This window comes from Daktulosphaira vitifoliae, unplaced genomic scaffold (assembly GCF_025091365.1).
Source record: "Daktulosphaira vitifoliae isolate Bord-2020 unplaced genomic scaffold, ASM2509136v1 Scaffold_4, whole genome shotgun sequence".
In the NCBI taxonomy this organism is placed as follows: Eukaryota; Metazoa; Arthropoda; class Insecta; order Hemiptera; family Phylloxeridae; genus Daktulosphaira; species Daktulosphaira vitifoliae.
This window is the reverse complement of record NW_026099575.1, coordinates 1,956,964-1,974,834: the sequence shown is the minus strand read 5'-3', so window position 1 is coordinate 1,974,834 and position 17,871 is coordinate 1,956,964. Positions and strand designations below refer to the sequence as shown.

Here is a 17,871-nt window from a genome sequence, read left to right as displayed (position 1 = left end):
ATTCAGCGGAGGTATGGAGGCACCCGGAACGCTTCCAACGCTCCGAGGATGTGTGACCATCGCACGGAGTTGAAAGCGTTCCGGATGTCCAGGCTCACCGTAACGCAGAAGCCCGGTGCGTTCTCGGTCCTAACGACCAACTGCTGGAACAGGGAGGCCGCGTCGTCCGTCGACCTCCCTTTCCTAAACCCGAACTGGCCGTCCGCCAGCCCACCGACCGTCGTCAGGTGGTGCTCTATGCGGGTGGCCAACAGCCGCTCGAGGATCTTCCCCACGTCGTCCAGCATGCAGAGAGGCCGGTACGACGAGGGGACTCCCTCGGGCTTGTCTCCTTTCCGCAAGAGCACCAACCTCGCCCTCTTCCACCGGGGCGGGATTTCACCCTCGCGGAGACACACGTTCAAGACGGTGTCTAACTACTGCGGTGCGAGGTCGTGGACGAGACCCCACACCCGGTTCGGTATCCTGTCCGGACCGGGCGCGGTGTTTCTTCCCCGAACTCTTGCTATCGCAGCGGATATCTCCTCTCGGGTGAAATCCTCGACGGTGGTCACGTCGTCTCCGACGGACGGCCAGTCTCCCAGGGGTGGAAGAGGCGGATGCATCGGGAACAGCGCGTGGACCGTCTGTTCCAACGTCTCCGCCTCCAGTTGCCCCGAAGTCGGTGGGCCGCGCAGCTTGCGCATCACGACCTTATAGGGTTTCCCCCAAGGGTCGTGATCCACCGACTTCACACACATTAAGATCTAAGGTATAAAAACATCATAAAATCTAGGACTCTTTTTAATTGGACTTTTAAAATAGTTGAAGAAATAAAACCAATAACAGATGCCGACTTCCTACAAAATTTTGGAATATTGGTAGACTTGAAAAACAAAAAAAATGTATACAATACTAGTATGCTTTTTTGAGAATTCTTGTCTGTAGAAAGTTCAATAATTACCATCAAGACTATACAAGATACACCGTATGCACAATGTTATTGCACATATTAAAAAAAAACCTATCATTTACAGCTCCATTTTCAAAATTAAATAATGCAGATATTTCAAAAACTGCGGTAAACACGACATTTGGTTTATTTGATTTCATAAGTACACAATACGGTGAAATCATTTCATGATAAAAAGAAGATATTTATGATTAAAGACCTAAAAGACTGTTCATATGTTTTTGTAAGGAAAAACTGTTAAGAGGATTATATGATGGATCATTTTAAGTAATTTAAAGAACGGACAAGATTTTTACACTTAAACTCGATAGAGGAGAAAAGAAAGTTTTATTTGACAAAGTGGAACCGCTTACATACAAATTTATTCTTAGGTACCTACCGTTCCTATTCCACAACCTGTTGTGCAACATATACTAGAAGTACTAGGACAACAGAAGATACAATAAATAAAACCACCAGAAGAGGAAAAATAATCATACTGCCTGTTAGATTTAGTGACTAAAGGTAACAATGTCACTGAAGGGGGAGTTTTAAATAAAATGTGTGTAACACTTGTCGACTATTAATTTCGATAGTTTTGAACCTGCGTATAGTATTGTATGTATGCAGCCCGTACGTGTGAGGCACACATATTGTTAAATGGATTTGTGGAAGTCCAAGGTGGCCCCTCTAAATGTAGTGTCGCTATCGCGACTAGTCATGTGCGTCGTTGCTATGAGCCCACTTAGCAAATAAAATCATTCCTAAATTAAACATAGCGTAATTTATAATGTTGCTTTGTGAAAAGTGACGTATTTAGGGGGGGGGCTAGAGAGGGTGATTGCTCCGGGTGGCATTTATTTAGGGGCGGAATTTTTTCTTTTGTTAATAAACAATAATATAAATTAGTTAATTTTTTTTTATCAATAATATTCTGAGATTGGACTTTGGTTCTATTGATAAAAGTGGCAGATACAACCCTGTATTTATAGTTCTTGTCTGAAACCGTGCTCTTACTAGTTATCATACAAAGGAGAATTATCTACAGAAAACTGATTCAGATATCAGATATATTCACAGTATTATGGCGAAACTGTTTATACGGTTATCACTTATATAACTTATTGTGTTCTATATTATACGATTATCATTATTATTTGACAATTCGAATTTTTACAAAAAAATAACACTTTGTGAAAATAGTAAACTACAAATACTCAATTATAATATTAATAACAGACAAATCTCGAATGACTAATAAATTTTTGTTTTGTAATAACATTATGTTCATTAAAAATTAAAATATGTCTATTGAATAATAACTGAGAGTATCTGCCTCCTTATAGTAAAAATGTTCATTCACAAAAGTAAGAATTAATACCTAATTTTAGGGATTATTTTATTAATATTTGCATATCTGGATTTATCATTTCCAAACGAATATATCCACTTTCGTAGCCATTTACTTACTTTGCCTAAAGAACAATTACCAAAATCCATTATAGAGATGCGTCTAAGACTTAAAAATGAAGGATTTGAAGACATATACCCTTATGTAAATATTGCTCTACGAATGTATCTCTGTTGTCCTATATCAAACTGCTCTTCAGAGCGATCATTTAGTGCTTTAAAACGAATCAAAAATTATTTACGGTCGAGAATGACTGATGATTGACTGAACAGTATAGCTATATTGAATCAGACATCACAAAAAGTTTAGAGTATGATGATATAATAGATGAGTATAGTTCCTCTAAAGTTCGTAAAAAAATAATGTGAATTGTAAATATTTGTTTTATAATTAGTGGATAGTTAATAAACCACTTTGTATTTGTGACTAATAAATAAAAATGACATAATTTTTAAATTTTAAACTCTGCTTTCTTTTTTTACTAACTTTTGTTTAACTTCTAGTGGAAGCAAGTCCTTTTATGTGTAATTGTTATTTAAACGTCTTAAAGTATGTTAAGTATACGCTTGTTGGGGGAAAAAAGTCAAAAAAAATTTGGGTGTGAGGGGGAAATTAGCACTTGGACGCCAAATTTCTGAATACATCTCTGTTTATGAAGAAAAGATAAGGAATTTTTTTCATATAGATTTCATTAGAAAATTCCCATAAATTTTACTGAAAAGTAAAATAAAATCAGTTTTGGTAATCAAAAATAAATTTTATTTGCGAGTAGATAATATTAGGTTATCCAAAAGTACAAGTACTACTAGAGATTATCTTAGTCTCAAAATTAATAATTAAAACTGCTATGTAGGGTCGGGGAAAATTGCAAACAATAAATCATAAGACAATAGAGCTCATACACAATACACGGTATTGGAATACATCCGTTAATGTTGAATGGAAATTAATGAAATCACCAGGAGCGGTCTGGATACTCGCTCCTTAGCGTTGGCTAGAAGAAAAAGGAAACACGTGTTCTTCACACATAAATAAACTTAAGTTCATTTATAATAAAATAAAATACAGCTTATTACATAAGTATAATTATAAAAAGGAAAACGATACCCGGTCCCCAAAGAGACCCATCCGATGATCTGGATGCTTCGCGCGAAAAAACCTGGCCGTTCGTGGCTCTCCTCCATCATTGAAAATATTGATACAAAAAAACGACAAATATATGTTCTTTAGAACGGTTAATGACAGAAGAAGGATGCAATACCGATCTAACAGCAATTTCAAATCGATAACGGCCGGTCTTTTTGGGAGGGGTCAATACCGATAAACAATTCGATTTTAATTATATTTATTCTCTTTTTGTCGCCTTATCTAGCGGTCAGCGTCAAAAATAATGAGTTGTTGACACCGCTGTATCAGAAAAAGGTTCATTCGCGCATTCTCTTGTGCATTAAAAGAAATAAGTAGACATAACAAAAAATTATAAACGGTCCACCTTCGAATTTGTGACATTACAATCTAATTTATTAAATTATATTTTGTTACAATTTATTATACGATGATAAAGAAATAAACACTTAATAAAGCCATAGAACACTACTCGATAAAATTATCTGAAAAACCAAACAAATCGGATGAGATTACTATTAAAAGCTTACCTATACTAGGTATTTTTATAAATTTTAAAAGCTGGTACCTGTTGTGAACGCAAAATTTTTTGAACATTTAGTTTAGGTATGGTAAGTTATATGTAATGTACAAAACGTCTGACCTGAATCCTAGTACAGTTGGTTAGTAGGTATACCCAAGTGAGACAGTTATTTGGCTATGATGACAATTGGCGATAGACGGGTCGTTGAATAAAACAAGTTAAGTTATAAATAATATAAATAAGACGAGAGTAATAATATTGAAAACTATGTCTATAACGGCCACTCAAACACAACTGGCCTTTGTTAGTTCGACGTCAGTAGCTCCGGCCTACAGACGAGTAGAATTGTCACATCAGCATCTCCCTCTACGCTAATTATTATGTATTACGAATTAAATAAATAGAAATAAAACGTTTGTAATATAAGTGGTAGAACATAGTAATAAATGTTCTTACAGTTTCATACGGATCGTTTAAAATAAAAAAATATATTTATTTATAATATTCACGTGTAAATTATATATAATTTATATATTTACTAGAAAGGAAAAACATAATTATAAGAAATAGCTTTCCTAGGGACGATTTAAAATATATAAAAGAGTACCACACCTCCCAAACGTTTAATTGTCATAAGTAGTCAGTATTATTAGTATATATAATAGACTTTTTTTTTACTTATTTAGTCCGCAGATTTATCATCGACAATTGGAAAAATTCACTCCACATCCCCTAAATTTTTTTTTTAAATCGCCTCTGAGTTGACATCAGTAAGCAAAATAGAAAATTAAAGTTATGAGATTTTAAAATCAGAATATTCAGTGTCCAGTGGAATATTTCAGAATCAAATCACTTATCTTATAACTTTTATTATGTAATTTTTGTTTTTAATGTTTTTTAGGTATAATGTTATATTAATTCATTTTAATTAAATAAAAATAATTATATTTATAATATTTAAATAAAATAAATAAAAATAATAATTTTATAAAAAATATTTTTTATTTAATAGTTTTTTTTTTTTAATTATCTTGATATTTATGATGGTTGAAATTAAATAAAAATATTTATTAAAAATCATTATTTAATGAAAAAATTGTAAATATCATATTTAAAAAATCATTTTGTATAATGATTAATGGCACCGTCAACTTCCAACACAGTTAATGTTCATGCAAGTTAAGAGACACATAAATATTTTTAAATATTTGAACATAAATACATCAAATAAAAAATAATTCAAATACACTTTGCTTTAAATGTAATTTCATACAATAATAATAATAATACATGTTCAAAAGGAAATGACAATTTATAAAATTAGTTTAATAAATAATAAAAAAAAAAACTTATATATATATATATAGTTCATGCATAATTCATTTAACGGAAACAAAACAAAAATTGTATCAAAATATTTAATAAATATCAAGAAAAAAAAAAAATTAGGTGTGTAAAAAAATTAATGAGCATTGTACTAAAAAAGATCAACTATATACATAGAAATATAACTTAATTTACTAATGAGCAATTAGAGCTTATAAATGTCTTATTATATTATCAGTCTATTTATATATTTAAAACATAATTCATCCCTATTGTTTTTTTTTTGGTTTATTTTGTACACAAATAAATCAGACAAAAACATAATATTTTTTAATTATTTAAAACAATAAATTTTAGTTAGAAGTTCAAAACTAAAAAAAAATTAGTTGAATAATTTAATGTTATTAAGGAACTACCCTCATCTTATCTCATATTGACTTAAAAATTATTATAATTAAGGCACATACTAATTCTTTAAATATAAGTTAAAAAAAATTGTACTATAAAATTGTTTTGATTAGTAACATACAATCAATTTAATTGGTAAGAGCACCAATTTAGTATAAAATATTTCAACATAAATTGTTGTAGGAACCCATAATCACCCTGAAAAATTTGAACACCTTGGGTTATACCTGTAAATTAATAGTTGTCTATCAATTGTTATCAATATAAGGAACTTGATATGAGTTAGTTGAGATTTGATTTTGTTGCTGTTCAATAACCTAAAAATAAAATTTTACTATTTTATGAAAACAAATAATTAAGTACCGTATATGTTAAGTATTTAAATACTTATTTATGATATTTTGAACATAAAAATATAAAATACTTTTCATAAAAAAAAAAATATATATATTGTTTCACAACTTACATTAATCATATTTTATTATTTGCATAACACTGCTATAGTACTATTTATATTATGTCTATGGGCACTCATTATCCACCCGTAAAATACGCAGTTCATATTTACAAAAAAAGTATTATACAATCTGTATTGTATTATCCCTCTATTATCTGAATTTTTTTTACAAGTCCTCTCTTTTCAGAACACATTCCTTCTTTATTCCTCAATTTTCAATTAATTATCAATATACTTTTTCCATTTCTTGCTTAATGCAAATTGCCAACGAAAAACCATTAATATTTTTTTTAGTATTTTTGGTTTAACACCTGCCATGTTATTAAAATAGAACTAGATCTTACTTTTCCAAAAAAAAAAAAAAAAATGATCGCCTAAACATAGAATTTAGACTGAGAATACTTTAATGTATTGCAAATAATGTTTAAATATTTATTTAGAAAAACTTTTCTCTGTAATATTTGAAATTTTGAATAGAGGCATATAAATTTAAATTATTAAAATTAAATAAAAAACAATAGATTAAGTATGAAAAGGATTCTTACTATTAGTGAAATATCTAAGTAAAGGTTAAAAGTATTAAGCCAATTTGTCACTAAATATACGTTCAAAGTAAAAAATTTTGCCTATAGTCTATATATTAAAGTGTTAACAACATGCAAAATACTGGGTTTACAATATATTTTCAAACATTAATTTCTTTAATTAAATAATTTTATATTATAGAAGGCAGTTAAATATATGTTTCCATAAAAAAAAAATCTGGGCCCTTATAAGGGATAAGGAATAGACCTAACAAATACCCATTTTCTTATATATTGAAAATAAATAATACTAATCAAAAATATAGAAATTTTTCAAAATTGTTCTAATAGAAAAAATTTAGTGATCAATGATAAATTAGTTTTTTATCAAGAATTTTTAAGTGACTATTACAATTAAATATTTGTGAAATTTGTTATTTTTTATTATTTTTATTAATACTTTTAAGTTTTTGCTCATTAAGGGCCACAGTGGACTCCCCCTAAGAAGACATTTTTTGACCATGTATTTTTCAGGACAGATTAGTTTGTCGCCAATGAGTAAGAGGGAGAGATAGCAACTTTAGTTATTGAACTGATTTCTTACACAATAGAGCCACCCATAATCAAGTCTGAAACCTGAGACAGTGCCCTTCAGCCACTGCTGTGTTTCCAACTCAGCCACTGCTGTGTTTCCAACTCAGCCACACTGTCCTTCTAAAACTATTAATATATTTTTAAACTTTAAAAACTTAATAATATCTTACTTCATTTTGATTTACACTTATAACAGAATTAGACATTTGTTTTTGACTATTTGTAGAATTATTCCTAGTTCGATGTCTAAACCTATGAGTAGCCAAAAATTGACTTGTTGCAAATCTTTTTTTGCATATATCACAACTATATGGCAATTGACTGTCTTCAATATCATTATGAGTAGCCATGTGCATATCATAATAGTGTTTAACAATAAATGACTTTCCTTTAATTGAAAAAACAAATCACATTTTAATTTTATTTCAGTAGTATTAGAAACTTAAATATTTTTAAGAACTAACCACATATTTCACAAACAAGGGGTCCTGTCACACCGTGTGTTGTTCTATGTTTATGTAAATTATCTTTACGACTGAAATGTTTATGACATAAGTCACAACCATACAATCTCTGACCAGTATGACTTAGCATATGCCTCATAAGATGTTCTTTGCGACTGAATGATTTACTACAAGTTTCACAACTGTAAGGTCGTTCTCCTAAAAAAAAATGTGTCAATTAAGTTTTAACATTATATATATCCTAATTTCATGTAAAAAAAAATTACCAGTATGTAGTTTTCTATGCTGAATTAAGTGTTCTTTTCTTTTAAATTTTTTTTCACAAACATCACATGGAAACCTAGGTGGCATGGCGTCTCTGGTACTTTTAACAGGTAAATTATAAATGTTTCTATTATTCACCATTGCTTTGCACATTTGACTATGCATTACAATTTCTTCTTCATTTTCTAATACTTTGCCACAAGCAGTACATGATGCAAGAGCTCTTTCATCAGTTAAAAACCCATTCATATACTTTTCATCATCGGGGACATCATTTTTTTCACAATTTTCTAAATCAGAATCTGGATCTGTACTCCTATATGAAAATAAAATAACCCTAATAAAATATTATATAATAATTAACATAATTAAAATATTAATAAAAACCCAGGGCATTGTTTTAACTATTTTTCATACTCTAGTTTAATTATTTTCAAGTTAAATAAATATTTAATAAATGTGCAACTAAAAAATACTATTTATTTGAGTATAAAAAAAAAAAATACCAAAGGCACAGTAAATAGATTAATTGTTTTACACATACCATTTATATTACGGAAGGTTATAAACAGAAGCACTAGAACTATTTTTTACATGATTGAAGGGGCAAATATTTTATGACTGAAAATAGAATCTCTTGCTAAGCTAAGCTAAGTTAAAAANATCTGCTAGTTCCTTATTTAATATCCTAATTAATATAAAGTATGTCAAATGAAAAAGGGATTATTAAAAAATATTATTTCTCATAAAAAAATTGTGTTAATCCATACATTTTTCAAAAAGTTATAGCATAATAAAGTTAAAAATGTAAAATACAAAATCGAGAATTTTCACACAAAAATAGCATTCGGTAGCAAATTTAATTTAATCACTGAAAACACTTGGAAGCAATTTAACATACTAAAATTTTCTAAGATAATATAATAATCAACATAATACTATAGGATAATCACAAATTTATTATCAATTTGAAATTGATAATAAACTTAACCCAAATCTTTAAAAATAATAATAATTTTTATTTGACTATTTTTTTTTTCTTTTGTTCAATTAAGAAAGGGAGGAAAGTGATACTTTTATCTTCATAAACTTATACTGAGTTCAACTTCCTTCCCTGCTTCTTGGTTCCAGCACAACTAATTAAAATTTTTTTTTTTTTATGAATTTCAAATTCAATATTACCAAAGTAAATTTATAAATACAATAATATTTAACATTCAATATTTTGTGTGTAGTTCTGGATTATTGTGAAATTTACTAACAATAATTATAACATGCATTTAATTATATTATTGTAAATTATATAAAAAAATTATTAAGAATTGTTATGTATAAACATAACACAACATATTATTATTATGCAGCATAATTTTTCTATTTAGCAGATTATTTTTTAAATATTTAATGTTTTCCTAAAGATCTCGTTTTTTATTTAAACTATTTAGCTGACATTTGTGCCAATTATTATTTTTTCATTAAAAATGTATTTATTTATTCTGGCATTATTGACTCCTCTTCTTTAATATCTGAAATTTTTTTATAAGTCTTGTTTCATTACATATTCCATCTTTATACTCCTATTTTCAACTAATTATCAATATACTTCTTCTATTCCTCATTTAGTACGTATGGCCAATGAGAACCCATCAATTATTTTTTAGTATTAAGTTAAGGAATAAATATTAATATTTCTTCCATTATTACTAGTATTTTTTGTTTAATACCTCATAAACCATTGTTATTAAAATCTTCTTTTTCCTCGCCTTAATACCATCTACTTGGGGTCGGCCACCTTTACTCTAAATATCCACTTGACACGATCACCCACATCAGCCGTCCTCATATCGCATTTAATTACATCCATCCATCTCTTTAATGGTTTCTCCTACCTCTTCTTCCTTCAACATTCATTTCTATAACTGTTCTTACAGCTTCCAATTGCTCTCTTCTCATAACATAACCAAACCATCTAAGTCTATTTCCTCTCATAAACCATCGTTGTTAAAATAAATTATAAGGAAAATGGAATGTTCTATAATGCTTATTTGATTTAAATAAATAACATTATTAAATATTATATTTATAAGTACAAATAGTTTCTAATCAAAAAAAAAATTAGTAGACCACACCTTGCCTTGTAAGAATCTTTTAAAATCAGAGAGTTTCTATTAAATGTTACTCGCCAAATGACAAAAAATTATAATTTGACAAATTCTAATGTAAAAAAATTGATTGTTATGATATTTTTATCACAAATGGTAAATTCTACATAAATTTTATGTTCAAAGAATTTTTAGTATGCTGAAAATTAAGAAAAATAGCTGTCTAATTAAACCCTGTATTTTACGATATATTTCCCTAGAGCTTAATTTATATTAATTATTATTGAATATTATTGTCTTACTCTGATTTATTAAACTGAAAATGAAGCATTTCAGGTTCTACAGTTAATGGTGTAACATATGTTAAAGAATGAGCACTTATTTCTGAATCCTCTTTCTTGGGACTAGAAATATCCTAAAACAAAAATAATAAAATAAATATAATTACGGCTGTGCAAATATTTAAAACAATATTTCATGTTTACTGATATAGCCATTTATCAGAATTGGTTTCTTTCCGACATATATACTGATGTACAATTATTTAAAAAATTAATCTAACAATGAAATAATATCATAAGAGTAGGGCTGTTCGACTTTTACCTTATATGTAAACATTTAATATAATAAAAACGTCATTTGGTCTACAACTTATAATGATATTCAATTATTTCAATAAATAAATATTTTAATTGTATACACAGTTATCCACGATGTTTTGACAAATCTAATAACTTAAAATGTACTAAATATTTTGTTTACTTTACTTTTTATGCATTCTTAGACTATGTTAAAGTTATATACTTTTTAATTTGTTTTTAATAATAAAAATCCAGCACAGTGGAGACATCATATAGTTTGAACAAGTATAGATATCTGACAGTCAATAAAATCACTATCATAAAAAACGCTTCGATCATTATGTAGTATTTAATTTTTAGAAGGAATTGTTGGATTATACCAAAAACAACATCAACTCCTCTTTCCTTAGTTATATCCTGATTACTAGTTTTATGATATAAAAGTAAAATACATATTATAAAAATAAAATTTAGTATGAAATTGATATTCAATATTTTGTATTATAAAAAATTATAAAGTAGTTGTATATTTCGTTACCTCTATGATAAATGTGTATCAAACATATAAGTATATAAGTATATAAAAATATACTTGGGGTCGGCCACCCTTATCCTAAATTTCCACTTGACACGATCTCTCACATCCTCTACGCTCACATCAGCTGTCCTCATATCGCATTCAATAACAGCTCTCCATCTCTTTTTTTAATCTTCCTCTACTTCTTCTTCTTTCAACATTAATTTCTATAACTGTTCTTACAGTTTCTGATTCCTCTCTCATCATAACATGACCAAACCATCTAGGTCTATTTTTTCTTATCTTATCCACGATTGACGTTACACCTATACTCCTTTCTATATGCTCATTTCTTATCCTGTCTTCTTTAGTCACTCCACTCATCCATCTAAGCATTCTCATCTCTGCTACACACATTCTCTGCTCTACTTTCTTATCAACCGCCCAACACTCTGAACCATACTTCATAGCTGGCCTCACTGCAGTCCTGTAGAATTTATCTTTCAGACTCATTGGAATTCTTTTATCGCATAAGACACGCCAGACGTTTCTTTCCACATCAACCACCCGCACTTAATTCTGTGTTTTACATCCTCTTCAATACCACCGCTCTTTTGCACAACTGACTCTAAGTACTTAAAACTTTCCACCTCTCCAATCACATCCTCGCCTACTGTCGCTGGTCTCCTTATTTCACCTACCTTGTGTTCTCCTTTATCAAACTCGTACTTTATATACTCTGTCTTACTCCTACTTATTCTTAAACCCTTTTTTTCAACACCTCTAGCCTTTGATTAATTTCCTCCCTATTTTCTCCTATTAACACTATATCGTCAGCAAACAACATGCACCACGGCACCTCTTCTTGTATTTCTCTAGTAATTTCATCTATCACTATAGAGAATAAGTAAGGGCTGAAAGCAGAACCTTGGTGCACTCCTACTCTTACACGAAAACCTTCTATTACTCCTCATATAATAATAATCAAAACTTATATTATAAAAAATAAAGATTCTTTAAATCAACTAAAAAAATGATGTACAATTTAAAAAAGCTCAATTTATATTTATATATAAATATTTGTTTTTACAACTAATTAAATAAGTTTTAATTTTTGCTTAATATTAATTAATTGTAAGATAGAAATATTGTCATTTAACAACATTAATATTTTGTAGAGAATATAGTACATGTGCTTCAATTAAATTAAATCAATATATTATACATGCAATCACATATATTTTCATATTAGCCTTTAAGACATTCTCATTAAATTATGTTGCTGATGTAAATAATATTAATTTTATCATTATACTTACAGAAACGGGATAAATAGTTGGAACATTTTCTCTACCTTCATTTTCATCATTAGAGGAATCACCTTGAGTTAACTGGTTATGATTAGCTGATGTGTTATATTTCATAGGCTCAACTCCTGGTGTTGTACTTGAAATAGCTTGCTATCAATAGTAATAAGAAATTTAACATAATTAAAATAACATGGAATCATGTCACAAACCTGCATATCATATTTACAGTATTCTTGGTATCTACCATTCACATCATTAACTATTTGTATTGACCCGGACTGAACAAGATTAGATAAACTTTGCATTGTAAGTATAGATGCTAAATGATCATCATGACTCTTTTTTGGACTCTTTGAGTTTTCTTTAGAATGTTCTTCTATGGATTCTCGTACATAAACCTTATTACACATAAAATTATTTATTTATTTAACAAATTTATTATGTACAATAGTATTAATAAGTATGCAGTGTCAACTCTAGCAAATTATAATTATTATGTAGCTTGCTTATTTTATTTAAAATATCTGATATAAAAAATTATCAAAATATTTTGAAGGAAGTAATAATTTTTTATAACAACAAATTATTAAAAATATTTTGTAAAAACCTAAAATATGTAGTCTTGGTAAAAATATGGAATATTTAAAAACATTCTAAATAGAAAAAAAAATTTCAAAATAGAAGCAATCTAAAACAAATTTGTTTTAAATCAAACATTAAAATGTACTGACAATGTACTTTCCTGACAAATATGCAACCTGATTAAAAGTGAAGGAAAAAAATGTTAATACATCATTTTCCTATAAGATATTACATTCTATTGGGTTGAACCAACAATCTAATAATCCTCAATAGAAATTTAAAAAATTTAAGTAAAAGCATTTCATAATGATGATTTTAATTATTAACAAGTTATAATTAATTAATACTAGTACACATTATGATACTTTCTTCCTAAACTTTTTTTGGAAATTTATAAAAGGTATGTTATTAATTTTATATTCTGTGAATACATTGATATGGTATAATATATATTAAATAGATTTTGTAATTGTATATAAAACTTAACAGCTTCAGATAAAAATGGTGTCCATGGGCTCTACTGATTTTATAAGTTACAAATTATATTTTATATTTTTAAATTCTTTATTCTTCTTCTTTTTCCTCGCCTTAATTCCAACTACTCAGCCACCCTTATACTAAACTTTCAATTGACACGATCACCCAAATCTTCTACGCTCACATCAGACGTCCTCATATCGCATTTAATTACATCCTTCCATCTCTTTTTTGGTTTTCTTCTACCTCTTCTTCCTTCAACATTCATTTCTATAACTAATTATATAAGTTTTCATTTGTGCTTAATATTAATTAATTGTAAGATAGAAATATTGTCATTTAACAACATAAATATTTTGTAAATAATATAGATTTAGAAATATAGAATTTAAGTAGATAAAGTAGAGAACTTAAAATTATAATTGTTTTAAATAAATCTTATCTTAGGGAACACTTTTTTTTTTTTTTTTTGGTAACTTAACTCTCACAATATCCTCAGTTTGAAAATTTTTAATTAAATTTAGTAATTATCTATATCAAAAAGAAATAATGTGAAATTAATTTAATTTTACGTAAAAATTATTAATTAATAAAGATAATGTTTTAATTATCTTTTTAAGCATAATGACGTCAGAAAACGTAAAAGTGATTACGAGGTGCCGGCCAATGAATTCTAAGGAACGGGCTTTCAACAATAAGGTAAGCCAATACTTTTTATATGATATCGAAAATACTTATTATAAACACAGTAAAAGCGCTGATTATTGACTCTAATAATGTTTAATATGATAAACTATTAAAGTAGTATTTTTTATATAATTAGAAATATCGAACACACAAATGATATATTATAATAATGGGTACATTTAGTCTGTATTAGTATTAATTTAGGATTATACTTAAAAGGCCGAGTCATAATGTTTATTAACACGTTGATGGACAAAATCATATATTACTGTTATAGCAGTAATATTAAAATTTGACTATTCTAAACTATTCTAAAAACTATTCCAAAAATGTCCTTACTGATATAGCAGTAATATTTTCAATGATTTCTTATGAAGGAGGAAGTTGTTCTGACCCCATGCATCCCATAAAACCAGTGTTTGTAAAATACCATATCATTAACTGTTACCACACAATGTCTAATGAAATACTTTTTAGGGTTGTACTAGGGTCAAAAGACCCAGGTTTCAGTCTGATAAATGGAACTTTAGGTAGTTATTAGTAATATGATCTTAATTTGGGGTGTTTAGTAAGTTAAAAAACAGGGATTCTATTTTAAATCGTCCCTTCATGAATGTATACGTTTAAATTTTATTTTATATAGGTTTATATATATATGACGTATCTAAGTATCGAACAGACAATAGAAAACTATATACAGGGTGATTGACTAACTATGCCTCACGAATTATCTCTGAAAATATAAGAGTTATAAACAATTTTTTTTTTTAATCATTATGGATCTTTGATGAGATGTTTCACGAGAAAATTTAAATTTTTACCACCATCCCTTTTGCTTAAAAATAGTGTCAACTTCATATTTTCAAATGGCAACACTATTTTTTTTTATACCATTAGATTTAGTTTAATAAAAAAAAAATGTTTTGTAAAAAAAATATTTTATTTTATTAAATATTAAGCACTCCACGGCTCTCTAAAGTTTAGGGTTTATTAAGAAAAAATCATTACAGACGAGAACGTTATGGATCGTAAATCGATAAGCGCTACCACTTCTTATCGGTACACTAAATAATAACGATACTATATTTACCCGACTACTGTTTTATTTGTTAAATCCCCTAAACTTTAAATAGTAATATCTCGCTTAGAATTTATTAAAATTGATTTTTTTTTTTTTTGAGAAAATTTTTTTTTTTATTATTAACAAGATTAATAAAAAAAAAAACTGGGTTGCTATTTGAAAAACTAAAGTTGATATTGATTTAAGGGTTGAGGGATGAAGATTGAATCTTCATTTTTCTTGTCAAGTAGCTCAACAAAGATTTATAACAAATAAAATAATTACATATACGATAATACTAATATTTTTAAAGAAAATTCGTGAGGCATAGTTAGTCAATCACCCTGTATAGTGTTCAGTAAGTAAGAAAACAGGTTTTTATTATGCTCATTGTTTCCTACTTACTGAACACTCGTATAATATACAATTTTTAACACGATTATATTAGTTTCACATGTATGTTTGTTTGTTTGTTTGTTGTGTGTAAATCTTCACTCGCCACGTGTTATTATCTGGCGTATCCCATCGTCTATGGCCTTGAGACTAGACGGTCGTAACGCATTCACCCCACTCCGCTCACTACTCGCCGACAACAATATTTTCCTGTATAATTTTATATTTTATACCTTAGGTATAACGTTCCCCCGTCCTTAAAACAAGGCTATACCTAGTCCATGATACGTTTACGTACTTAAGTCGCTTTACATGTATATATATTTATTCTAAGTACTATTAAAAATATATATTAACATGCTTTACTCTCATTAAGAGATATAGAGTGTATGCATTCCGATTACAAAAGATGATTCCCGTATCGTCATTTTTCGTCACTACCTCCATGTTCCGGGAGTGGATAATTTACGCGCCTGTTGCTTTCCTTGGTTGTGGTAGCCGTTTCTCAGACTCCCTCCCCGGAATCGAACCCTGATTTCCCATTACCCGTTACAACCATAATATTGATAGTGTGATGGTGTCACGTTTTCATAATCATGAGAATTATTTTAATAAAATACAGACAGCACATCCGCTGCCTGAGACTGATGAATTAACAAATAATATTTATTGCCAAATCGGCAATAGTTCTAATTATAATTATAATAATTATTATAAAAACCCAATAGACCTGACCATCGTGGTCAGTCGACTCAAGTGTCTTGTGTCATTCATCAGTCTCAGTACTCGGTTGTCGCTGTCCGGCTTACTGTTTGAAGTAAAGTCTTTGTTTATTCCTTTTCAAACCTATATACTCTTTTCCTCGACATTTCAGAGTACTTGTGTCTTGCACTCAAAGAAAAACCTCAATCAAAATTGAAAGAGAAATTTTATCAAGGGTTTATGATAATGTTATATTATACGAACAAAATAACTATTCTAATAAATAGTTATTGTTCAAGACAAGAAAAAAAACCCAGCACAGGGGGGTCGCGGCACAGTGGTGACGTGGTATAGATGGATTAAGTATAATGATATCTGACAGTGATTAAAATCACTATCAAAAAAAAACGCTTCGATGCAAATCTTTAGATAGTGTTTAATTTTTAAAAATTGGTGGACTATTCCAAAAGCTACATTATCTGCTAGTTCATTATTAATATCCTAATTAAGATAAAGTATGTAGAATGAAAAAGGGATTATTAAAAAATATTATTTCTCATAAAAAAATAATGTTGATCCATACACTTTTCAATATGTCATAGCATTATAAAGTTAAAAATTTAAAAAATAAAATCGAGAATTTTCACACAATAATAGCATTCGGTAGCCATTTTCACCGTGAAGATAAAATAAAGTTCGAAATTTTTTTTTCGCATAATAAAGTAAATTACATTAGCTTTAATTTAATATATATATAAAAGTGTCAGACTTTCCGGAACACTTTCAAAATTTAAGTTGAAAAAGTCAATTTTTTGTGAAAAAGTTGTCATTTTGAATCCCCCCCTGTAGGCAGGTCAAAAGTCAGATTTATAAAAAAAATATACCAAATGATAGGTAAAGACATCATGCATCTACAAAAAAAAGAATTATATTGATCCATACATCTTTCGAGAAGTTATAGCATTATAAAGTTAAAAATATAAAAAAGAATTTTTTTACAAAAATCGTATTTTTTTTATTAAGTTTAATGTCTGTTTTCACCATGAAGATAAAATAAAGTCCGAAATTTTTTTTTACCATTATAAAGTATATTACATTAGCTTTAATTTAAGATATATATAAAAGTGTCAGACCTTCCGGAACACTTTCAAAAGTTACGTTGAAAAAGTTATACTTTCTATATGTATTTTTATGTTTTGAATCCCCCCTGTATTTAGGGAAATGGTCCGATTTAAAAAAACAGTATGTCGAATGAAAGATCTATATAAATACTACTTCTCATAAAAAAATTGTAATGATTCATACATTTTTCAAAAAGTTATAGCATAATAAAGTTAAAAATGGAAAATACAAAATCGAAAATTTTCACACAAAAATAGCATTCGGTAGCCATTTTCACCATGAAGATAAGATAAAGTCCGAAATTTTTTTTT

The 17,871-nt window shown here is 28.4% G+C and overlaps 2 protein-coding genes across 8 annotated transcripts in view; one reads left to right on the top strand and one right to left on the bottom strand.

Moving 5' to 3' along the window:
* Window positions 1–5,037: 5,037 nt before the first annotated feature.
* On the bottom strand, window positions 5,038–12,935 carry LOC126905347 (zinc finger protein 860-like; the record flags this gene model as incomplete). 2 transcript variants are annotated; one of them, XR_007703958.1, is given in 8 exon segments in its annotated part: window positions 5,038–6,041; window positions 7,310–7,425; window positions 7,485–7,687; window positions 7,764–7,961; window positions 8,030–8,343; window positions 10,432–10,544; window positions 12,547–12,687; window positions 12,747–12,935. XR_007703958.1 is itself a non-coding variant. In XM_050684972.1 (7 exon segments), coding segments are annotated over 7 exon segments (1,242 nt in total), but the record flags the coding sequence as incomplete, so codon positions are not given.
* Window positions 12,936–14,196: 1,261 nt separating this feature from the next.
* Window positions 14,197–17,871, top strand: part of LOC126905341 (kinesin-like protein KIF17) — a 53,622-nt gene continuing 49,947 nt past the window's right edge. For 4 of the 6 annotated variants that reach the window (XM_050684947.1, XM_050684946.1, XM_050684945.1 and 1 more), the window contains exon 1: window positions 14,198–14,295. In XM_050684947.1, the coding sequence (XP_050540904.1) occupies window positions 14,221–14,295 (75 nt within the window). In that variant the 5' untranslated portion in view covers window positions 14,198–14,220. Of the gene's footprint in view, window positions 14,296–17,871 lie in introns of all 6 variants that reach the window. The other 2 variants (XM_050684949.1, XM_050684948.1) reach the window with 2 other exon arrangements.